At 48.4% G+C, this 19,809-nt stretch overlaps 1 protein-coding gene across 6 annotated transcripts in view; it reads left to right on the top strand.

Annotated features, from left to right (window-relative positions):
• Window positions 1–14,851, top strand: part of LOC145361626 (caspase recruitment domain-containing protein 11-like) — a 71,090-nt gene extending 56,239 nt beyond the window's left edge. For 5 of the 6 annotated variants that reach the window (XM_080217499.1, XM_080217502.1, XM_080217501.1 and 2 more), the window contains 8 exons: window positions 352–469; window positions 1,219–1,465; window positions 4,027–4,099; window positions 4,871–5,003; window positions 7,645–7,800; window positions 11,965–12,080; window positions 12,715–12,830; window positions 14,576–14,851. In XM_080217499.1, the coding sequence (XP_080073625.1) occupies window positions 352–469; window positions 1,219–1,465; window positions 4,027–4,099; window positions 4,871–5,003; window positions 7,645–7,800; window positions 11,965–12,080; window positions 12,715–12,830; window positions 14,576–14,846 (1,230 nt within the window). In that variant the 3' untranslated portion in view covers window positions 14,847–14,851. The remainder of the gene's footprint in view (window positions 1–351; window positions 470–1,218; window positions 1,466–4,026; window positions 4,100–4,870; window positions 5,004–7,644; window positions 7,801–11,964; window positions 12,081–12,714; window positions 12,831–14,575) is intronic. The other variant, XM_080217498.1, reaches the window with a different exon arrangement.
• The last annotated feature ends 4,958 nt before the right edge of the window (window positions 14,852–19,809 follow it).

Raw genomic sequence — 19,809 nt, 5'->3', positions numbered from 1 at the left:
TGGCATGGCCACAGTGCACCTAATCCTCACATCTTTGGAGGATACCGGAGCACCCAGAAGAAACCCGCGCAGACATGGGGAGAATGTGCAAACCCCACACGGACAGTCACCCAAGCCGAGAATGGAACCCAGGTCCCTGGTGCTGCGAGGCAGCAGTGCTAACCACTGTGCCACCATGCTGTCCCAAACACAATGGGCCGAAAGGCCTCTTTCTGCACTGTAGTTGTTCTATGATGCTATGGTTGTATGGTTGGGTACCAACCCAGGAATCTGAAGAGAAAACCTAAAAATTTCTAATCCTCAAGGCTTCCTGCTCCCCTTCGGCTCAAGTATATTTGAATCTTTTCTCAGCTGGATGACGGAGTGAGGCAGAGAATATCGCATCCGAGCTACAGATCGAAGGGTGCCTATTGGATGTTGGACAACTGTCCAATGGAGGGTTCCCTCCAGCTTCAGCAGAATGGACAGGGTAAGTAAGGGTAAACTGGGACAGTTCAGAACATTATTAGGGTGTGAGACCCAAACGGGTATATTACGAAGCCAGACTAGACCACTAACAATTTTCAATGTTAGCATTAACATGAGGTTAGGATACTTCACCTCAACAGAGATTCCGTTGCCAAATTAGGGACCTTTTTCCATCTAAACCAGTTTTATTCATAACACAGATTAAGCATAACTCTAACAAACAGTTTAACTTTAAATCATTGAACAATTTTTAAACATGAAAAGAATCTTAACTTTTGACTTATCACAATTTCAGTTCCAAATAAGCAATATTTCTCTTGTAGACTTAAAACCCACTTTAGAAAAAGTTCAAAAAACGCACATATACTTGGGTAACGGATTAGGGCTTTCAGAGAGAGAAAGAGAGAGGGAGGACCTCTTTTTAATAGCTCCAGTCACCAATGCCAGGTTCCATCCAGGTGCTCCAGTTTCCTCCAAGGTTTGTTGATGAGTGGAACCATTCACTGCCTGATCTAACTGCTCCCATTAAAACATTACTGAGTCCTGCTGTTCTCTGCTAAAATTTCTCGGTATTCTGTAGTTCAACCAACATCTTAAACCCCTTTTCTGTGTCTCCCATGCGTCCTCATGACCAAGAACAAGTTAGGTTGATTGGTCATGCTAAATTGTCCCATAGTATCAGGTGCCAATGTGTGTCCGCCGTGTAGACTGGTGCTTCTTTCCCACCAGTTTTAATATGTGCACCTCCAGTTTGCAGGAAGGCTGAGGGGATCCTGGGAGACACGGACGAGGTAACCATGGCTCGAGGCTCCTTCTACATCCGAGTGAACCTGAACATCCTGGGCCAAGTGGACAGCTGCTCCTTACAGGTCAAGTGCGACGAGATCCTGCGGGTGTTGGGCACGGCCCGCCACACAAAATACGAGTGGCACTGCGCCAGGGTCGACCCATTTACCATGAAGGACCTGGAGCAGGGAACCATCCCCAGCTACAACAGGTACACAACAAGCTATTCCATCGTGGCGTAGTGGCATTATCACTGGACGAGTAATCCCGAGATACAGGGTAATTCCCTGAGGCTTGGGTTCGAATCCCGCCTCAGGGGATAGTGAAATTTGAACTCAATAATAATCTGGAGTTAAGATGACCATGAATCGATTGTCAGGAAAAACCCATCTGGTTCACTAATGTCCTTTACGGAAGGAAATCTGCCGTCCTTACCCGGTCTGGCCTACTTTCACAATAACTTCATTGTAATGTTGATATAAGCCTACTTGTGACAATAATAAATTTAAAAAATGTGACTCCACTCCCACAGCAATGTGGTTGGGTGGCACAGTGGTTAGTACTGTGGTCTCACGGGGACCTAGATTCGATTCCCAGCTTGGGTCACTGTCTGTGCGGAGTTTGCATGTTCTCCCCATATCTGCGTGGGTTTCCTCTGGGTGCTCCGGTTTCCTCCCACAGTCTGAGAGATATACTAGTTAGGTGCGTCGGCCGTGCTAAATTCTCCCTCAGTGTACCCGAACGGGCGCTGGAGTGTGGCGACTAGGGGATTCTCTCAGTAACTTCATTGCAGTGTTAACGTAAGCCTGCTTGAGGTAAATAAATAAAATTAACTCGACTCGCAATTAAGGATGGGCAATGGATGGTGGGCCCAGCCAACAATTGCCCCTTCCATGCCTGTTTGGCTCCGCAGGGGATGGGGTGTATTATTGATTCTTTTAATCACACTTAAGTTTGATGTTCTGAGTTTCCTTTGCGCTTTGTCTTTTGGTTCGGTTCTTGGGGGCTGCCCTTCTCGCTTTGTTCCTGTTTAATTCGCTTGACTCAGGCTAAAAAACAAAGGCAGAAATGTCTGCATCCTGCAAAATGAATTTTTAAACATCTCTAGGGCCACAGAGCAGCTAGATTAACAGCAAATGGACTAACAATGGGTTAGAGGCATGTTGACAGGAGGAATAAGGAGCTCACGTAGTCCCAGGAAGGTACAAAAACTCAATGACATAGCTTGTATAAGGAGTGTTAGTGGCATAGTGAGTAAGGCTCCTGCTTCTGGAGCCAGAAGTTCCCAGTTCGATTCCCCCCCCAGGCGTTATTCTTTTTTATTCATTCATAGGACATGAGCATCACTGGCTGGGCCTGCATTTATTGCCCATCCCTAGTTGCCCTTGTTCAGAGGGCAGCTGAGAGTCAACCACATCGCTGTGGCTCTGGAGTCACATGTAGGCCAGACCGGGTAAGGACGGCAGATTTCCTTCCCTAAAGGGACATTAGTGACCCAGATGGGTTTTTCTGACAATGGTTTCATGGTCACCAGTAGATTCCTAATCCCAGATTTTTTTTATTGAATTCAAATTCCTGCCATCTACCGTGGAGGGATTCGAACCCGGGTCCCCAGAACATGAAATGAGTTTCTAGATACGTGGCGACTAGAGGATTTTTACAGTAACTGCATTGTAGTGTTAAGGTAAGCCTAGTTGTGTCACTAATATATAAACTTCAAACTTTAAAAAACCATTATTGGTTCATGACCTTTGACCCGACTCCACATGCCCTTCCCCTCGTCCCCCCCCATCCCCCACCCCCAAAAGGCTGCTTTCTGAGAGAAAACCAAACGATACTTTGATGTGATCAGCTGACAGTGAGGTGTAACTGGACTGTTCCTAATTGTGCTTCTCTTTCTCTCTCCATCCCTCTCTCCATCTCTCTCTCCATCTCTCTCTCCATCTCTCTCTCCATCTCTCTCTCCATCCCTCTCTCCATCTCTCTCTCCATCTCTCTCTTCATCTCTCTCTCCATTTCTCTCTCCATCTCTCTCTCCATCTCTCGCTTCATTCCTCTCCCATCCCTCTCTCCATCCCTCTCTCCATCTCTCTCTCCATCTCTCTCTCCATCTCTCTCTCCATCTCTCTCTCCATTTCTCTCTCCATCTCTCTCTCCATCTCTCGCTTCATTCCTCTCCCATCCCTCTCTCCATCCCTCTCTCCATCTCTCTTTCCATCTCTCTCTCCATCTCTCTCTCCATCTCTCTCTCCATTTCTCTCTCCATCTCTCTCTCCATCTCTCGCTTCATTCCTCTCCCATCTCTCTCTCCATCCCTCTCTCCATCCCTCTCTCCATCCCTCTCTCCATCTCTCTCTCCATCTCTCTCTCCATTTCTCTCTCCATCTCTCTCTCCATCTCTCGCTTCATTCCTCTCCCATCTCTCTCTCCATCTCTCTCTCCATCTCTCTCCCCGTCCCTCTCTCCGTCCCTCTCTCTGTCCCTCTCTCCATTTCTCTCTCTATCTCCGTCTCCATCCCTCTCTCCATCTCTCTCTCCATCTGTTTCTCTATCTCTCTCTCCATCTCCCTCTCCATCCCTCTCTCCATCCCTCTCTCCATCCCTTCTCTCCAACCTTCTCTCCAACCTTCACTCCAACCTTCTCTCCATCCCTCTCTCCATCCCTCTCTCCGTCCCTCTCTCCGTCCCTCTCTCCGTCCCTCTCTCCATCCCTCTCTCCATCCCTCTCTCCATCTCTTCCTCCATCACTTCTCTCTTCTCCTGATTCCTCAGAGCTCACCAGCTCCTTCTGGTTAAAATCTACGCGCTGATGGGAAACTTCCGGAAGAATGAGAGGGACAAGAAGGTAAGTCGCCAATGAATCTAGAACCTACCGGGACCATGTCATGACTCCGGCCTCTCCCCACTCAAGAATTCCCATGATGCTCTAATATATACTCACATGTTAATCTAAGTAGGCAGCACAGTGGTTAGCACTGCTGCCTCACAGGGCCAGGGACCCGGGTTCGATTCCTGCCTCGGGTCACTGTCTGTGTGGAGTCTGCACATTCTCCTCGTGTCTGAGTGGGCTTCCTCCGTGTGCTCCGGTTTCCTCCCACAATCCAAAGATATGTGGGTTAGGTTGATTGGCCATGCTAAATTGCCCTTTAGTGTCTGATGATGTGTAGATTAGGTGGATTGGCCATGCTAAATTGTCCCTTAATGTCCAAAGATGTGTAGGTTGGGTGGATTGGCCATGTTACATTGCCCCTTAGTGTCCAAAGATATGCAGGTTAGGGTGAATAGTGAGGCAAATCCAACCTTTGTGAGGTAATCGGATAGTCATAAATTCAATAGACGGAGGCCATGTTGTTTGATATTAACATTCCATGGAATGATCCTTGTAACCCTGAAAACTTAATTCTCTCGAATTCCCGTCCTATTTCCATTAGGAATCATTAATCAACTGTGTTGAAGATTGCGTCGCCTTATTTCATGTTTGTATCCCAGAATGGAACAGTCAGTATTCTTATTTCCTGGTTTTTAACTGGGGTTTCTCTGTCGTTTCTTTCGGGGGGGGTGGGTTTGGGCCAAGTTATTTCCGTCCTCACTGTTCTCGCTCTCCTGTTTTGCAAAGTTTCTGAAGAACAACGTGAAGATGCAGAAGTTATACCCAGACCAAGTGAGGATTGTGCCAGCCTGGTCTACGACGTGCCAGCCCAATGCCACGAGCTCATCTCTCAGAAGCTGGCATGACAGTGAGTGCAAAGGTGACTCTGCATGAAGACCCAAGGGTGGGACTTACCATTCCCCCAACTCCACGCCCCCCGCACCCCCCCCCCCCCACCCCACACACACACAGCGTGTATCCTGGAGACAACCCGCCATTGGCCAGTCATGGGACTTTCCAGTCCCGCCGCTGCCAAGGGGGTTTCCTGTTATTCTTGCCCTCCATCGCCGGGGAAACGGCGGCAAGGCCGAGCGAGCCACTCAGTTCAAACAGGAAGGGGAGGTCAAGGCTGATCCCGCCCAGCGACGCCCATGAAGGAAGGTAGAGTCATAGAAGGACTGTAGCACAGGACGAGGCCACTCAGCCCACCGTGTCTGTGTCAGTCAAGGAAAAAACTATAAAGTTAAGGCACTTGGGATTGTGGGTCATATCTCGAGATGGATAGAAAGCAGAGTAGAGTTGACAGAGGAGAGCCAGTGGATGTGGTTCATTTAGACTTTCGGGAGGCTTTGGACAAGATGTCACGTAACCACTCGTTGAGGGAGGGGGGAGAAGGGGTAGGGGGGTTGGGGTGGGTGCAGATACAACAAAGAGTTGGTCTTCATTGCAAGAGGACTTGAGTACAGGAGCAAGGATGTCTTACTGCATCTGTGTAGGGCCTTGGTGAGATTACACTTGGAGCATTGTGGGCAGTTTTGATCTCCTCATCTGGAAAAGGATATTTTTGCCTTAGAGGGTGCACTGTGAGTTTTTAACCAGATTCCTGGGATGGCAGGATTGTCGAATGATTTGGTTTGATTTATTATGGTCACACGTGTTGGGATACAGTGAAAAGTATTGTTTCTTGAGCACGATACAGTCAAAGCATACCTTACATAGAGAAGGAAGTGAGAGAATGCAGAATGTAGTGTTGCAGTCAGGGTGTAGAGAAAGATCAACTTAATATAAGGTTACCCCATTCGAAAGTCTGACAGCAGCGGGGAAGAAGCTGTTCTTGAGTCGGTTGGTACGTGACCTCAGACTTTTGTATCATTTTCCTGACGGAAGAAAGTGGAAGAGAGAATGTCCGGGATGTGTGAGGTCCTTGATTATGCTGGCTGCTTTGTCGAGGCAGCGGGAAGTGTAGACAGGGTCAATGGATGGGAGGCTGGTTTGTGTGATGGACTGGGCTACATTCACGATCTTTTGTAGTTTCTTGAGGTCTTGGGCAGAGCAGGAGCCCATACCAAACTGTGATACAACCAGAAAGGATGCTTTCTATGGTGCATCTGTAAAAGTTGGTGAGAGTCGTAGCTGACATGCCAAATTTCCTTAGTCTTCTGAGAAAGTCGAGGCATTGGTGGGTTTTCTTAACCATAGTGCCAAAGTGAGGGGACCAGGACAGGCTGTGTCCTATGAGGTATGAGGAGAGATTGGATGGACGGTCCTGTATTCACTGGAGTTTAGGTGAATGAGAGGGGGTCTAATTGAAATGTGTAAAATTCTGACAGGATTGGACAGACTGGATGCAGGAATGTTGTGTCCTCTGGCTGGGAGGAACAGGGAGGACAAGAACAAGGGGGCACAGTCTCAGGATGCAGGGTGGGCCACTTAGGACTGAGGAGAAATGTCTTCACTCAGAGAGTGGTGAACCTGTGGAAGTCCCTACCACAGAAAGCTGTGGCGGCCACGTCACTGAATATACTTAAGAAGGAAGTAGATAGATTTCCAGGCTCTGAAGATGTAAAGGGGTATGGGGAGAGCCTATGGTATGGCATTGAGATAGGGTGGCATGGTGGTTAGCACTGCTGCCTCACAGCGCCAGGGACCAAGGTTCGATCCCTGGCTTGGGTACCGTTTGTATGGAGTTTGCACATTCTCCCCATCTCTGGGTGGGATTCCTCCGGGTGCTCCGGTTTCCTCCCACAGTCCGAAAGATGTGCAGGTTAGGTTGATTGGCCATGCTAAAATTGCCCCTTAGTGTCCTGAGATGCGTAGGTTAGAGGGATTAGCAGGTAAATATGTAGGGATCTGGGGGTAGGGCCCGGGTGGGATTGTGGTCGGTGCAGACTCGATGGGCCAAATGGCCTCTTTCTGCACTGTAGGGATTCTACATACAGTACAGTACAGGCCCTTCAGCCCTCAATGTTGCGCTGAGCTATGTGCAAACCCAGAGGGTGGTGGGTGAGTGGAATCGGCTGCCGTCGGTGGTGGTGGAGGCAAATTCGATAGGGTCTTTTAAGAGACTTCTGGATGAGTACATGGGACTGAATAGGATTGAGGGTTACAGGTAAGCCTAGTAGGTAGGGATAAGATCGGCACAACTTGTGGGCCGAAGGGCCTGTTTGTGCTGTAGTTTTTCTATGTTCTATCAAGCTAAGCCACTCCCTATCATTCTGGTGTGCTCCATGTGCCTATCCAATAACCGCTTGAAAGTTTTAAAGTGCCGGTTAGGTGCTAAATTCTCCCTCAGTGTTACCCTAACAGATGCTGGAGTGTGGTGAGTCGGGGATTTTCACAGTAACTCCATTGCAGTGTTAATGTAAGCCTACTTGTGACAAATAAATAAACTTTTTGAGGATCAGCGGTGATGGTGATGAATGGCGGAGCTGGCTCCAAAGGCCAATTGGCCTCCCCCTGCTCCTATCTCCTGTGGTCTCTACGAAAGCAAATCTTCCATTAAACTGTTGATTGTGTTGCAGATCAGGACGAAAAGATCTTGCCCTACAGCCTGGTTCACCCAATCACGGTTCAGCAAAAACGGCCGGTGATCATTCTGCCAACGCTATTGGCCAAAGCGTTGATGAACCGCCTCCTCCAGTCGCCATTTGCATCAGAGTTCACCATCGTGCAGCCAGGTGCGTACCGCTCCTTCACATAGACTGATATAGCAGCAATGGAGGCCATTTGGCCCATTATGCCTCTGCTAGCTCCTTAATCCCCCACCAGAGATGGGTCATTTTTTTGACGTGACTGAAGGAGGGGGGGGGGGGATGATCCCAGCAGTGTGGACCTGATTCCTTCCAATGAGGTTAAAGAGGCTCGCCACCGATGGTGGGAGGAGGGGACAATCATTTCCTGCTTTCGCGCCCACCTTCTTGCGATGTTTTCCACTCCCGCCGTCAAACCAGCCCAATGAGGACGGGAGTGGAAAACGCCCCATGCCCGCCGGCCTGGGACTAACAGGCAGAGCCTAAAGATTAAAGCCAGGAGTGAAACTGAGAATCACGTCTTCACGCAAAGTTGGCCTTTGGGACTCACTTCTGCCAACGGCAGTCGACACTCGGAGTTTTCCAGTCCCGCCCCACACTGCGGGAATTCGAACGTAGAACAGTACAGCACAGTACAGGCCCCTCGATGTTGCGCCGAGTTATGTCTGAACCCAAGATCCCTATCATTCTGGTGTGCTCCATGTGCCTATCCAATAACCGCTTGAAAGTTCCTACAGTGTCCGACTCCACTATTACAGCAGGCAGTCCATTCCACACCCCAACCACTCTCTGAGTAAAGAACCTACCTCAGACATCCCTCCTATATCTCCCACCATGAACCTTATAGTTATGCCCCCTAGTAACAGCTACATCCACCCGAGGAAATAGTCTCTGAACGTCCACGCTATCTATCCCCCTCATCATCTTATAAACCTCAATTAGGTCGCCTCTCATCCTCCTCCACTCTAAAGAGAAAAGCCCCAGCTCCCTCAACCTTTCCTCATAAGACCTCCCCTCCAAACCAGGCAGCATCCTGGTAAATCTGCTCTGCACTCTCTCCAATGCTTCCACATCCTTCTTCTAGTGAGGTGACCAGAATTGCGCACAATATTCCAAATGTGTGCAATCCCTACAGTGCAGGTTGTCGAGGATGGAATGGAAAATCAGATGGAGCCTGTTTGTCTTTGGGCAGAGACTGGGAAATCCCATCCCGGTAGGTCATTCCACATCCGGGATTGACAGGGTTTTTGTTGAGTCAGGTTTTCAAGGGATCGTGGACAAAGACCTGTAGTTAGATCACACCAGTTAGGCCACAGCACTCCAGGTTGGGCCATGCCTGGAGTACTGTGTACAGTTTTGGTCTCCTTACTTAAGAAAGGATATACTGGCACTGGATGGGGTGCAGAGGAGATTCACTAGGTTGATTACAAAGAACAAAGAACAACCCAGCACGGGAAACAGGCCCTTCGGCCCAACAAGCCCGCGCCGCCGCATCACCCTACACCTATTCTACCCTGCGTGTCTACAAATAGAACCCCTGACTTAGCCAGATTCAGGGGAGAATAGTGTCAATTTGGTAAAACCAATCAGCCTAAGAGCACATCTTTGGGGTGTGGGAGGAAACCGGAGCGCCCGGAGGAAACCCACGCAACCACAGGGAGAATGCACAAACTCCCACAGACACAGGCCCAAATCCATGTATCTGCACAGCTAGCAGTGCTAGTCACCGAGCTGTTGCGGCGCCCGTCTACCGGTCCAGGATTAAGCACACACACCGACACGAAGTACTAGGCCACTCCCGGAACCTCCAAGAGCAGCCCACGCACGACCCACCGTGTGCATGCCCCTCGTTTGACAACGAGGTGGACCTCCACCTGCGGAGTGAAAAGACAAAAACGTTAATCACAAGCCTGCCTTTCCGGTGTCTCCCGAGGTTCTAACCCTTATTCAATAACCCCTACCATAACCCTCCATCCTCGTTTCACTCATGTGCCTATCTAACTGAACCTTAAACGAGTCCAACGTTCCCGCCTCCACCACCCCACTCGGTAGCGCGTTCCATACCCCCACTACTCTCTGCGTAAAGAACCTTCCTCTCATATCCAAATTATACCTCTCCCCCCTCACCCTTAAATCATGTCCTCTTGTATTCGTAACCAATCTAGGGATTCTGGAGTTGAGAGGGTTGGCTTATGAGGAGAGACTGAGTAGACTGGGACTATACTCATTGGAATTCAGAAGAATGAGGGGGGGATCTTATAGAAACGTATAAGATTATGAAGGGAATGGATAAGATAGAAGCAGGGAGGTTGTTTCCACTGGCGGGTGAAACTAGAACCAGGGGGCATGGCCTCAAAATAAGGGAGAGCAGGTTTAGGACTGAGTTGAGGAGGAACTTCTTCACACAAAGGGTTGTGAATCTGTGGAATTCCCTGCCCAGTTGAGTCTACCTCATTGAATGTTTTTAAGGCAAGGATAGATAGATTTTTGAACAGTAAAGGAATTAAGGGTTATGGTGAGCGGGCGGGTAAGTGGAGCTGAGTCCACAAAACTTATTGGATGGCGGAGCAGGCTGGAAGCCCAAATGGCCCACTCCTGCTCCTAGTTCTTATCACGGATCAACCATGATCTTAATGAATGGCACAGCACAGATTGGAGGGGCTGATTGGCCTCCTCCTGTTCTTATATGTACAGAGTGTGAACAAATGGGCCACAACTGGATAGGGGATTAGAATCATAGAATCTTTACAGTGCAAATGGAGGCCATTTGGCCCATCGAGTCTACACCGACCACAATCCCACCCCTATCCCCACAACCCCATCCATTTACCCTAGCTGGTCCCCCTGACACTAAGGGGCAATTTCGTATGGCCAATGCACCTAACCAGCATGTCTTTTGGACTGTGGGAGGGTGGAAATCAGAACAACCGGAGGAAACCCACGCAGACACGGGGAGAATGTGCAAACTCCACATAGACAGTGACCCAAGCTGGGAATCCAACCCGGGTCCCTGGTGTTGTGAGACAGCAGTGCTAACCACTGCACCACCCTGCTGCTGGAAAACAGGGACTTGAACACTGGACCCTCAGGTTAAAAGTCTGGTGCTCTACTGACTGAGCTATCCAGGCTCATGTACATCTTTGTACAGCTTTGGACAGAGTGAATGGAGGTTGCTAGGGTCCAAACTAGAAACTCCAATGTGTTTTGTGCAGTTTGTCTGGACCCTAAATTTTACATTTGATTTTGGCATTAGGGTGAACATAAATTGTTTCACTCCAGGTATGGATCAAGTGATCCTAGGAAGCTTTTGCCAAACAAAGTTTATTTAAGATCACAATTAAAATATAACAAAAAGAATTAGCTTAACTTTTACCAATTATAAGACTTAAACATGACACGGTATAACTCCTAACAGCTAGCTATCTCTGATGTTCCACTATAGTTATATGCCATAGATATACACACCCTTCCTTAGCTTTAGAAAAATGAGTATGTTCAAGTAATGCCAGGTTTCCAGCTTTTTAACACTTCTAGACAGAGATTCTGACAGCAGTTTCCAGAGAAGGATATATCTTCCAAACCGCAAAACCTCAGAGAGATAAACCCAGTCTCCAAAAACAACAACACTTAAAGCCCCAAACTCCAGAGAGAGAGGAAAAATAAACAATACTGTCTCTCTTAACTTCAAACAGCATCAGAAAACCAAAACTAAAATTGGAAAGCTGTACGAAAAAATAGCTGCCCCCAGTCACACGACCTGAACTGTTTATCATCCCATGGGGGGCAAAACGGTAGCATGTTGGTTAGCACTGCAGTGCCAGGAACCCAGGTTTGATTCTGGCCTTGGGTGACTGCGAGTTTCCTCCGGGTGCTCCGGTTTCCTCCCACTGTCCAAAGATGTGTGGGTTAGGTGGATTGGCTGTGCAAAATTGCCCCTTCGAGTCATTAGCAGGGTAAATATGTGGGATGATGGGAATAGGGCCTGGGTGGGATTGTGGCCAGTGCAGACTTGATGGGCTGAATAGCTCCCTTCTGCACTGTTGGGATTCTATGAGCTTGAGTCAGCACTCCCAGGGGAACATTAAAACCACTGCATTAGTTCAGATTAAAACCAACATGGTGCCAATTATTCAGTAACAATCGGGGACACCGGCGGCAGACAACACGGTGCCGGCAAAGTTCTAGGATCTGTGAGAAACATGTTGCAGAGAAACATGGTGAAGTGCATTTCTTAAAGGCACAGTTCCATCAGAAGGTGAAGGGTCATTTCTGTCACTCCACCGTGAATAATATTGACTATTCCTTTTCCAGAAATTGTCACGGAGGAGCAGCTCAAGGCCAAGACTCGATTCTCCTTGCAAAAAGTTAGGAATGAAGATAAATATGAATGCATCACACTCAAAACTATCAGAGAGGTTATAGCCGAGGTACAGTTTTTATTTAACATTGGAGGGTGCGAGGGATGGGCAGGGGAATGAATGGGAGTGGAACTGGTCCTTGTGAAGGCAGAGGCACCCTGTTCCAAACTCCACTTTGTATCCCGGATTCTGAGTCTGTGAATAATTGAACGGGTTTTTTTTTATTAGCATCACATGTAGGTTTACATTAACACTGCAATGAAGTTACTGTGAAAATCCCCTAGTTGCCACATTCCGGCGCTTGTTCGAGGGAGAATTTAGCCCCTAACCGGCATGTCTTTCGGAGTGTGGGAGGAAACCAGAGCACCCGGACGAAACCCACACCGACATGGGGAGAATGTGCAGACTCCGCACGGGCGGTGACCCAAGTTGGGAATCGAACCCGGGTCCCGGGCGCTGTGAGGCAGCAGTGCTAACCACTGTGCCACCCACCCCCACCCTCCACACCTGGGTAGGATTTTCCAGTCCCGGCATGAGCGGGCGAGTCTGGAAAATCCCACCCAAAGTCTTACATCCGTGTGACACTTCTTCAATGCGATCGGGAATATTTCAGGTTGATATCTGGGGAGAATGTTTTTGTAAACAGGAGCTCCAGTCCTGCCCCAGCTCTCCAGGTTTTATTGAAGTGTTGTATCTTTCCAAGGGGAAACATGGATTGCTACCAATCGGAGTCCACTCTGCCAAGGATTTAATCGCGGAAAAAATCTATGCCATTATTATTCATATCAGAGTGACCTCAAAAAACATCAAGAAATTGAGGTAATGTCCCAACTACATTGTTGAGGGCTGAGGGGGGTGGGAGTGAGGGGTGGGGGGTGGGTGAGCGTTGGGGAGAGGGGTGTGGGATGGGGGGGGTGGGAGGGTGAGGGGTGTGGGGTAGGGGGTAAGGAGTGGGGGATGAGGGTGAGGGTGGGGGGGTGGGGGAAGGTGAGGTGTTGAGGGGGTTGGGAGGTGAGTGGGGATGAGGGGCTGGGAGGAGAGTAGGGGGTGAGGGGTTGGGAGGTGAGTAGGGGGTGAGGGATTGGGGAGTGAGGGTTGGGGGTGAGGGAGGGTGAGGTGTTGAGGGGGTTGGGAGGTGAGTGGGGGATGAGGGGTTGGGAGGTGAGTGGGGGGTGAGGGGTTGGGAGGTGAGTGGGGAGTGAGAGGTTGGGAGGTGAGTGGGGGGGGGGTGGTGGGGTGAGGGGTTGAGAGGGTTGATGTGCCAGGCAGAACAAAAGGGACCAGTCCATTGGGTAAATGGAGGCTCTTCACACCCCCCTGGTGGCCAGATTGGTAGCTGCAATTCCAATTGCAATCGGAAGTGACAAAGTCTCCAGGAGAAAAGTAATTTATTTATTAGCCACAAGTAAGGCTCACATTGACACTGCAATGAAGTTACTGTGAAAATCCCCTGGCCTGTGTTGAGATGTCTGATCCAATCTCTACAGTTCCAGCAGCCTCCATCTTGTGATATTTGAACCCAAATGATGGCGTCCATTTCTAATAATCCCTTGGGATCTCAACTGGTTTCCCAATGCGAGACTGACCATTGTCAACTTTGCCTCAAACTGTTCCTGATTGACAACCTTTGCACTCTGACATTGCTCGGGCTGCTGTCAACAGTACTGCAAAGCATGCTGGGAAAGTTGGGGGGGTGGTGAGGTTTCCATGTTGGGGGGCTGGAGGCACAATTTGTAAAACTACTTCACAGCCACACGGGGGAGCCCCCAGCACTATAATCGGAAGAGGAGGGGGAGGAGGTATTCGGGGAGGTGGGGAGGGGTCCTGTAGGCCTCAGTGGAGCCTCTTCACAATCGTCCCCAGCTAACCAGCCACCCCTGTGGCAAAGCATACAGCCTGGTAGGGGTTCGATTTAACTCTGATACACGCTCTGGAGATTATCAAGGCTGAGAGTCTCTGCCCAGGCCCGCATGTGGACACTGTCCTTCTGGGTGAGGCTTGTCATAGAGTCACACAGCCCAGAAAAAGGCCCTTCGGCCCATCGATTCTACACTGACAATGACTACCTCGATGACTCTATAGACAAGTTAGATGGATCAGGTGGGTATAGAGGGATATGGGCCAAATGCGGGCAATTGGGATTATCTTGGTGATTAAAAAAAAAGGGCGGCATGGATAAATTGGGCCGAAGGGCCTATTCCTAAGCTGGAAACCTCTGTGACGCTAACCAGGATTAACAACTAGTCCCATTTTCCTGCACTTGCCCCATGTCCTTGAATGTTGTGATATTTCAGTTGCTCATCCAGAAAGTTTGTGGGTTTACTGTCAAATAAACTTGTTGGACTTTAACCTGGTGTTGTGTGAGACTTCTTACTGTGTTTACCCCAGACCAACGCCGGCATCTCCACATCATGACTACATTCACAGCCCTTTGTAGTTTCTTGCGGTCTCGGGCAGAGCAGGAGCCCACACCAAGCTGTGATACAGCCGGAAAGGTTGCTTTCTATGGTGCGCCTGTAAAAAAATCGACATGGCGAACGCTCACCTCTTTGTCTCCCCTTCAGGAAACTGGCTCCAAAGTCCTGCGGCAGCGATGATGAGTTCTTGAAGCTTCACCGCATCGAGCAGAAGCACCTCGAGTCCGTGCCATGCCTTTCCGCCACAGTGGAGGCCAGCACCTGGTGCAACATCGAGGGCCTGCTCCGGGTTCTGAAGGATAGCATCGTCCAGGAGCAGAGGAAGATCGTCTGGGTTGAGGAGGACAAGCTGTGGATGAACTCGGAAAACCCGACGGGCAAACTGCACAGCCAACCCAATGGTTCAAGCTGCTTCTAAAGGGGAACGGGATGGAGGGATGGGGGGGAAAAATCTATGGCTTAGGCACTGCCTTGCGCTCGGGGGAATGGGGGCCCCCGGGGAGGAGAGAAACCAAGTCATTGTTGGTTGAGCTGAGCTCAAACCCTCCTCCACTCATCCACCCCCATGGAAAACCGCCCACAATGAACCAAAAATAGATGCCAATCTGGCAGATTATTTGGGGAATTTGAGATTGAGGCAAGAAGTAGGCCATCGAGTTTGCTCCACCAGTCAATAAGATCACGGCTGATTGGACGCTTTTCCTCTGCCAGGGGGCATATTTCTTGGGGCAGTTGTGGAGGGGGCTCTGAGCTGCTCAAGGAAACCCCATTTTAATTGCCCACCCAACACGAGTGTGCCAGGCAGACTTTGGTCAGACAGAGCTCAGAGCCACATCGGACCCTGCATGCGACCGTTTCCGGGTTGGAGCAGGTTTATATTGGGTTGCATCGGGCAAACTCAAAATTCACCCCAAAAAACAAGAGTTGATGTGGATTTTACACCTCAGTATTTTTTTCCGCCAACACTAATCGGTGTTGGAATGGAACGTAGGCTCTTGAAGGGCGGCAGAAGCAGGAGGGTTGGTTAGACCAAGATGCCACGCTGGAAATCACACATATGGTGCTTATTTTTACGTGGATTTATTTTTTAATTGGAGTGTCAAATTTCAAAACTGAGGAATTTCAAAGATTTTTTTTATTCATTCATGGGACATGGGCATCGCTGGCTGGGCCAGCATTTATTGCCCATCCCTAGTTGCCCGAGGGCAGTTGAGAATCAACCACATTGCTATGGCTCTGGAGTCACATGTAGGCCAGACCAGGCAAGGACGGCAGATTTCAGTCCCTAAAGGGACATTAATGAACCAGGTGGGTTTTTCCGACAATGGTTTCATCAGTAGATTCTTAATTCCAGATTTATTTTTCTAATTTGAATTCAAATTTTAACCATCTGCCGTGGCGGGATTCGAACCTGGGTCCGCAGAACATTAGCGGATTAACAGTCCGGCGATCAGACCACGAAGCCAAAAGAGAAAATGCTGGAAAATCTCAGCCAGTCGGGCAACATCTGTGAGGGGAGGAAAGAGCGAACGTTTCGAGTCCAGATGACCCTTGGTCAGAGCTTTGTCTCACATTGGGCCATTGCCTCCCTCGCTGTATGGTGTGGCAGCGCCGCTGCTGGCCAGAGGTTGTCATTACAGCGTGACATGTTTACATAGGTATTTTCCACTGTTAAGTGAGAAAATTTTAACAGAGAGAGAACTGTGACACTTGGGAGCAGGAAGAAAGGTATAAGAGGTGTACGGATTTTTAATATATTGTGGACGGACTTTTTTTTATTCAAGCGTGCCATTCCATTGGAATATTTATCCTACTTTGGATGTACTGACAGTGTTAATAATCTTGTGTTTGATAATTAACAAGATACATTTATGCATCTGTAACTTTGGACTGATTGGGATTTTGCACAAGGAACACATCCTGACCAGCAAACGTGCTGTCAAAAGGATCCCGCGATGCATGCCTCATCCTGAGTAACCTTCGCTTTATTTCCCTCAAAACCGTTCTCCCCGCGCATCCTCCGAGCCCCAAAACTCTTCGGCCATCCCCTCGGCCGTTCTTTTCGCCGGCGAGCATGGGTGGGCCAGTCGGCTCTTCGACTGCAGCAGGCGTCGCAGCCGAGCCTGATCCCATTCACGCGCCACAGAAACAAATTGGATAATAATCCCTCCACCAACAGAATATTTAAGCCCTCGGGTGGGCACGTCGGGGTGGGTGCGGGGGCATTGTGGAAAGCAGATTCGATTGCTCCAATCATTGGCCCAAGTGAGAACAACCAAACCAATGTAAACCAATGATCAGACCAGTACCACACTGGACATTGTAGAATCTTAGAATCCCTACAGTGCAGAAGGAGGCCTTTTGGCCCATCGGGCCTGCACTGACTCTCTAATGGAGTACCTTACCCAGGCCCTATCCCTGTAACTCCAGACGCAATTTAGCATGGCCAATCCACCTAGCCTGCACATCTTTGGACACTAAGGGGCAATTCAGCGTGGCCAATCCACCTAACCTACACATCTTTGGAGACTAAGGGGCAATTTAGCATTGCCAATCCACCTAGCCTGCACATCTTTGGAGACTAAGGGGCAATTTAGCATGGCCAATCCACCTAGCCTGCACATCTTTGGACACTAAGGGGCAATTTAGCATGGCCAATCCACCTAACCGGCACATCTTTGGAGACTAAGGGGCAATTTAACATGGCCAATCCCCCTAACCTGCCCATCTTTGGACACTAAGGGACAATTTAGCATGGCCAATCCACCCAACCTGCACATCTTTGAACACTAAGGAACAATTTAGCATGGCCAATCCCTCTAACTGGCACACCTTTGGACACCAAGGGGAATTTAGCATGGCCAATCCACCCAACCTGCACATCTTTGAACACTAAGGAACAATTTAGCATGGCCAATCCCTCTAACTGGCACATCTTTGGGCACCAAGGGGAATTTAGCATGGCCAATCCACCTAGCCTACACATCTTTGGACTGTGGGAGGAAACCGGAGCACCTAGAGGAAACCCACACAGGTATGGGGAGAATGTAGAAACTCTACACAGAGATACACCAAGGCTGGAATTGAACCTGAGCCCCTAGCATGGTAAGGCAGGAGTGCTAGGCTCTGTGCCACCATGTCACCCTAGTCTTTGCGGCCATCGCAAACTGGCCTTGTATTTGTCACAGATTCTGTGGCATTGCCAGGCCATTTCAGAGGGCAGTTGAGAGTCAACCACATTGCTGTGGTTCTGGAGTCACATGTAGACCAGACCGGGTAAGGACGGCAGATTTCCTTCCCTAAAGGACATCAGTGAACCAGATGGGTTTTTTTTTTAACGACAATCAAAAACAATTTCATCATCAAACCTTCAATTCCAGATTTATTTTCATTTATTGAATTCAAATTTCACCATCAGCCAGGGTGGGATTTGAACCTGGGCCCTCAGAGTATTACCCTGCGTCTCTAGTCCAATTACAATACCACTAATCCAATTACAATACCACTTCCTCTCTCAGATACAATGATGCGTGCACTGCATATGGACCATAAAATGAAAAGTGGACTCGATTATGAGATGACTGAGATCTCACAGAAAGAATTCATTCTGTGGGACTTATAAATTGTCCAAAATCCAAAAATTGAACATGTATAAGCTGTGATATCAAGAGCAAAGTATATATATTTACACTAAAATAAATATCTTTTGCTAATTGAGTGATTGTACATATTTCATTCAGAGTATTTTCTTTATACTTTTACTTGATTCTTTATTCAACTGTTTTATCTTTATTTTTAAATTCACAAGAGCTTGCTGCTGGAAATGAGTTAAATTGGGATGAATAACTCAGAGAGTAAAGAGATATACACAATTCACACATCAAACATGTTCCGATCACAGATAATAGGAAGAAAGCTTTTAAAGTTCATTAATGTCACAAGTAGGCTTACATTAACACAAGAGTCTGGATGTCATGTTGCAGCTATATAAAACTTTGGTCAGGCCGCACTTGGAGTATTGCGTTCAATCCTGGTCGCCATATTACAGGAAGGTTTAGGAGAGGGTGCTGCCTGGGTTAGAGGGAATGAGCTATAAGCAGAGGTTGAGCAAACTAGGGTTGTTTTCTCTGGAAGCTGAGGGGAGACCTGATAGATGTTTAACACCCAGTGTGTTTCGATGACTCTATTATCCACAGTGAAGCAGGAAGACAAATGGCAAGTAGACTATTATAGTCCTTTTCATTGACAAGTCAACCTCAACAAAAGGGGTTTCACAAATCACAAGGATTGTTCCTTTACTGACAAAGAATTTGCTGAAATGTCACATCTGGGTCTGGGTTGGACAATACCAACATCGCATGATGTTTGTCAGCCATCTCAGAATCATAGAAGGATCGTACACTGCAGAAGAGGCCCTTCAGCCCATCTAGTCTGGCCCAACACGTGAGAAACACCCGACCTCTCACCTACTCCCATTTAGCAGCAATAGCAACTTACGTCCCTTTTTAAACACACACTTAACATTGATCATATGAACATAAAATTCTCCCAGCTGCTATAGTGGGATTTGAACCCATATTCCCAGTGCAATAATCTAGAAACTCAATCCAGGGACGTTACCACTATGTCACCAGCTCCACCTAATGGCCGACAGAGAAAGTTCTGTGAACCGCATCACTGGTCACAGCATCCCTATTGTCCAGAAGGAGACCATCTGTACTGGGCGTGAGTACAGCACAGTAAAAAGTCTGACAACACCAGGTTTTAGTCCAACCGATTTATTTGATAGTAAACTCACAAGCTTTCGGGTTTGCCCCTTCGTCAGGTGAATGGAGAGTTCTGGCCTCAGACAGAGCATATAAAGCACAGACAGTTTACAGATTACTGATTAGAATGCGAATCTTTACACCTAACCTGCTGTTCAAGTCCTAAAGTGGCCGACAATGTGTGTGGAAGGAGCACTGATCACAGGTTACAGAGATGTGTATTGTCTCCAGACAGCACAGTGAGTGAGGTTTTGCAAACCTGTGCTGTCTGGAGACAATACACATCTCTTTAACCTGTGATCAGTGCTCCTTCCACTCACATTGTCGGCCACTTCAGGACTTGAACAGCAGGTTAGGTGTAAAGATTCGCATTCTAATCAGTAATCTCTAAACTGTCTGTGCTTTATACGCTCTGTCTGAGGCCAGAACTCTCCATTCACCTGACGAAGGGGCAAACCCGAAAGCTTGTGAGTTTACTATCAAATAAATCGGTTGGACTAAAACCTGGTGTTGTCAGACTTTTTACTGTGTTTACCCCAGTCCAACGCCAGCATACCCACATCATGAGTACAGCCACACAGTAAATCAATGTGCGCATCAAATTCAAATCATGAT

Source organism: Carcharhinus amblyrhynchos, chromosome 35 (assembly GCF_965287045.1).
Source record: "Carcharhinus amblyrhynchos chromosome 35, sCarAmb.v2.hapA, whole genome shotgun sequence".
NCBI classification, from domain to species: domain Eukaryota; kingdom Metazoa; phylum Chordata; class Chondrichthyes; order Carcharhiniformes; family Carcharhinidae; genus Carcharhinus; species Carcharhinus amblyrhynchos.
This window is presented reverse-complemented; position numbering and strand designations above follow the sequence as displayed.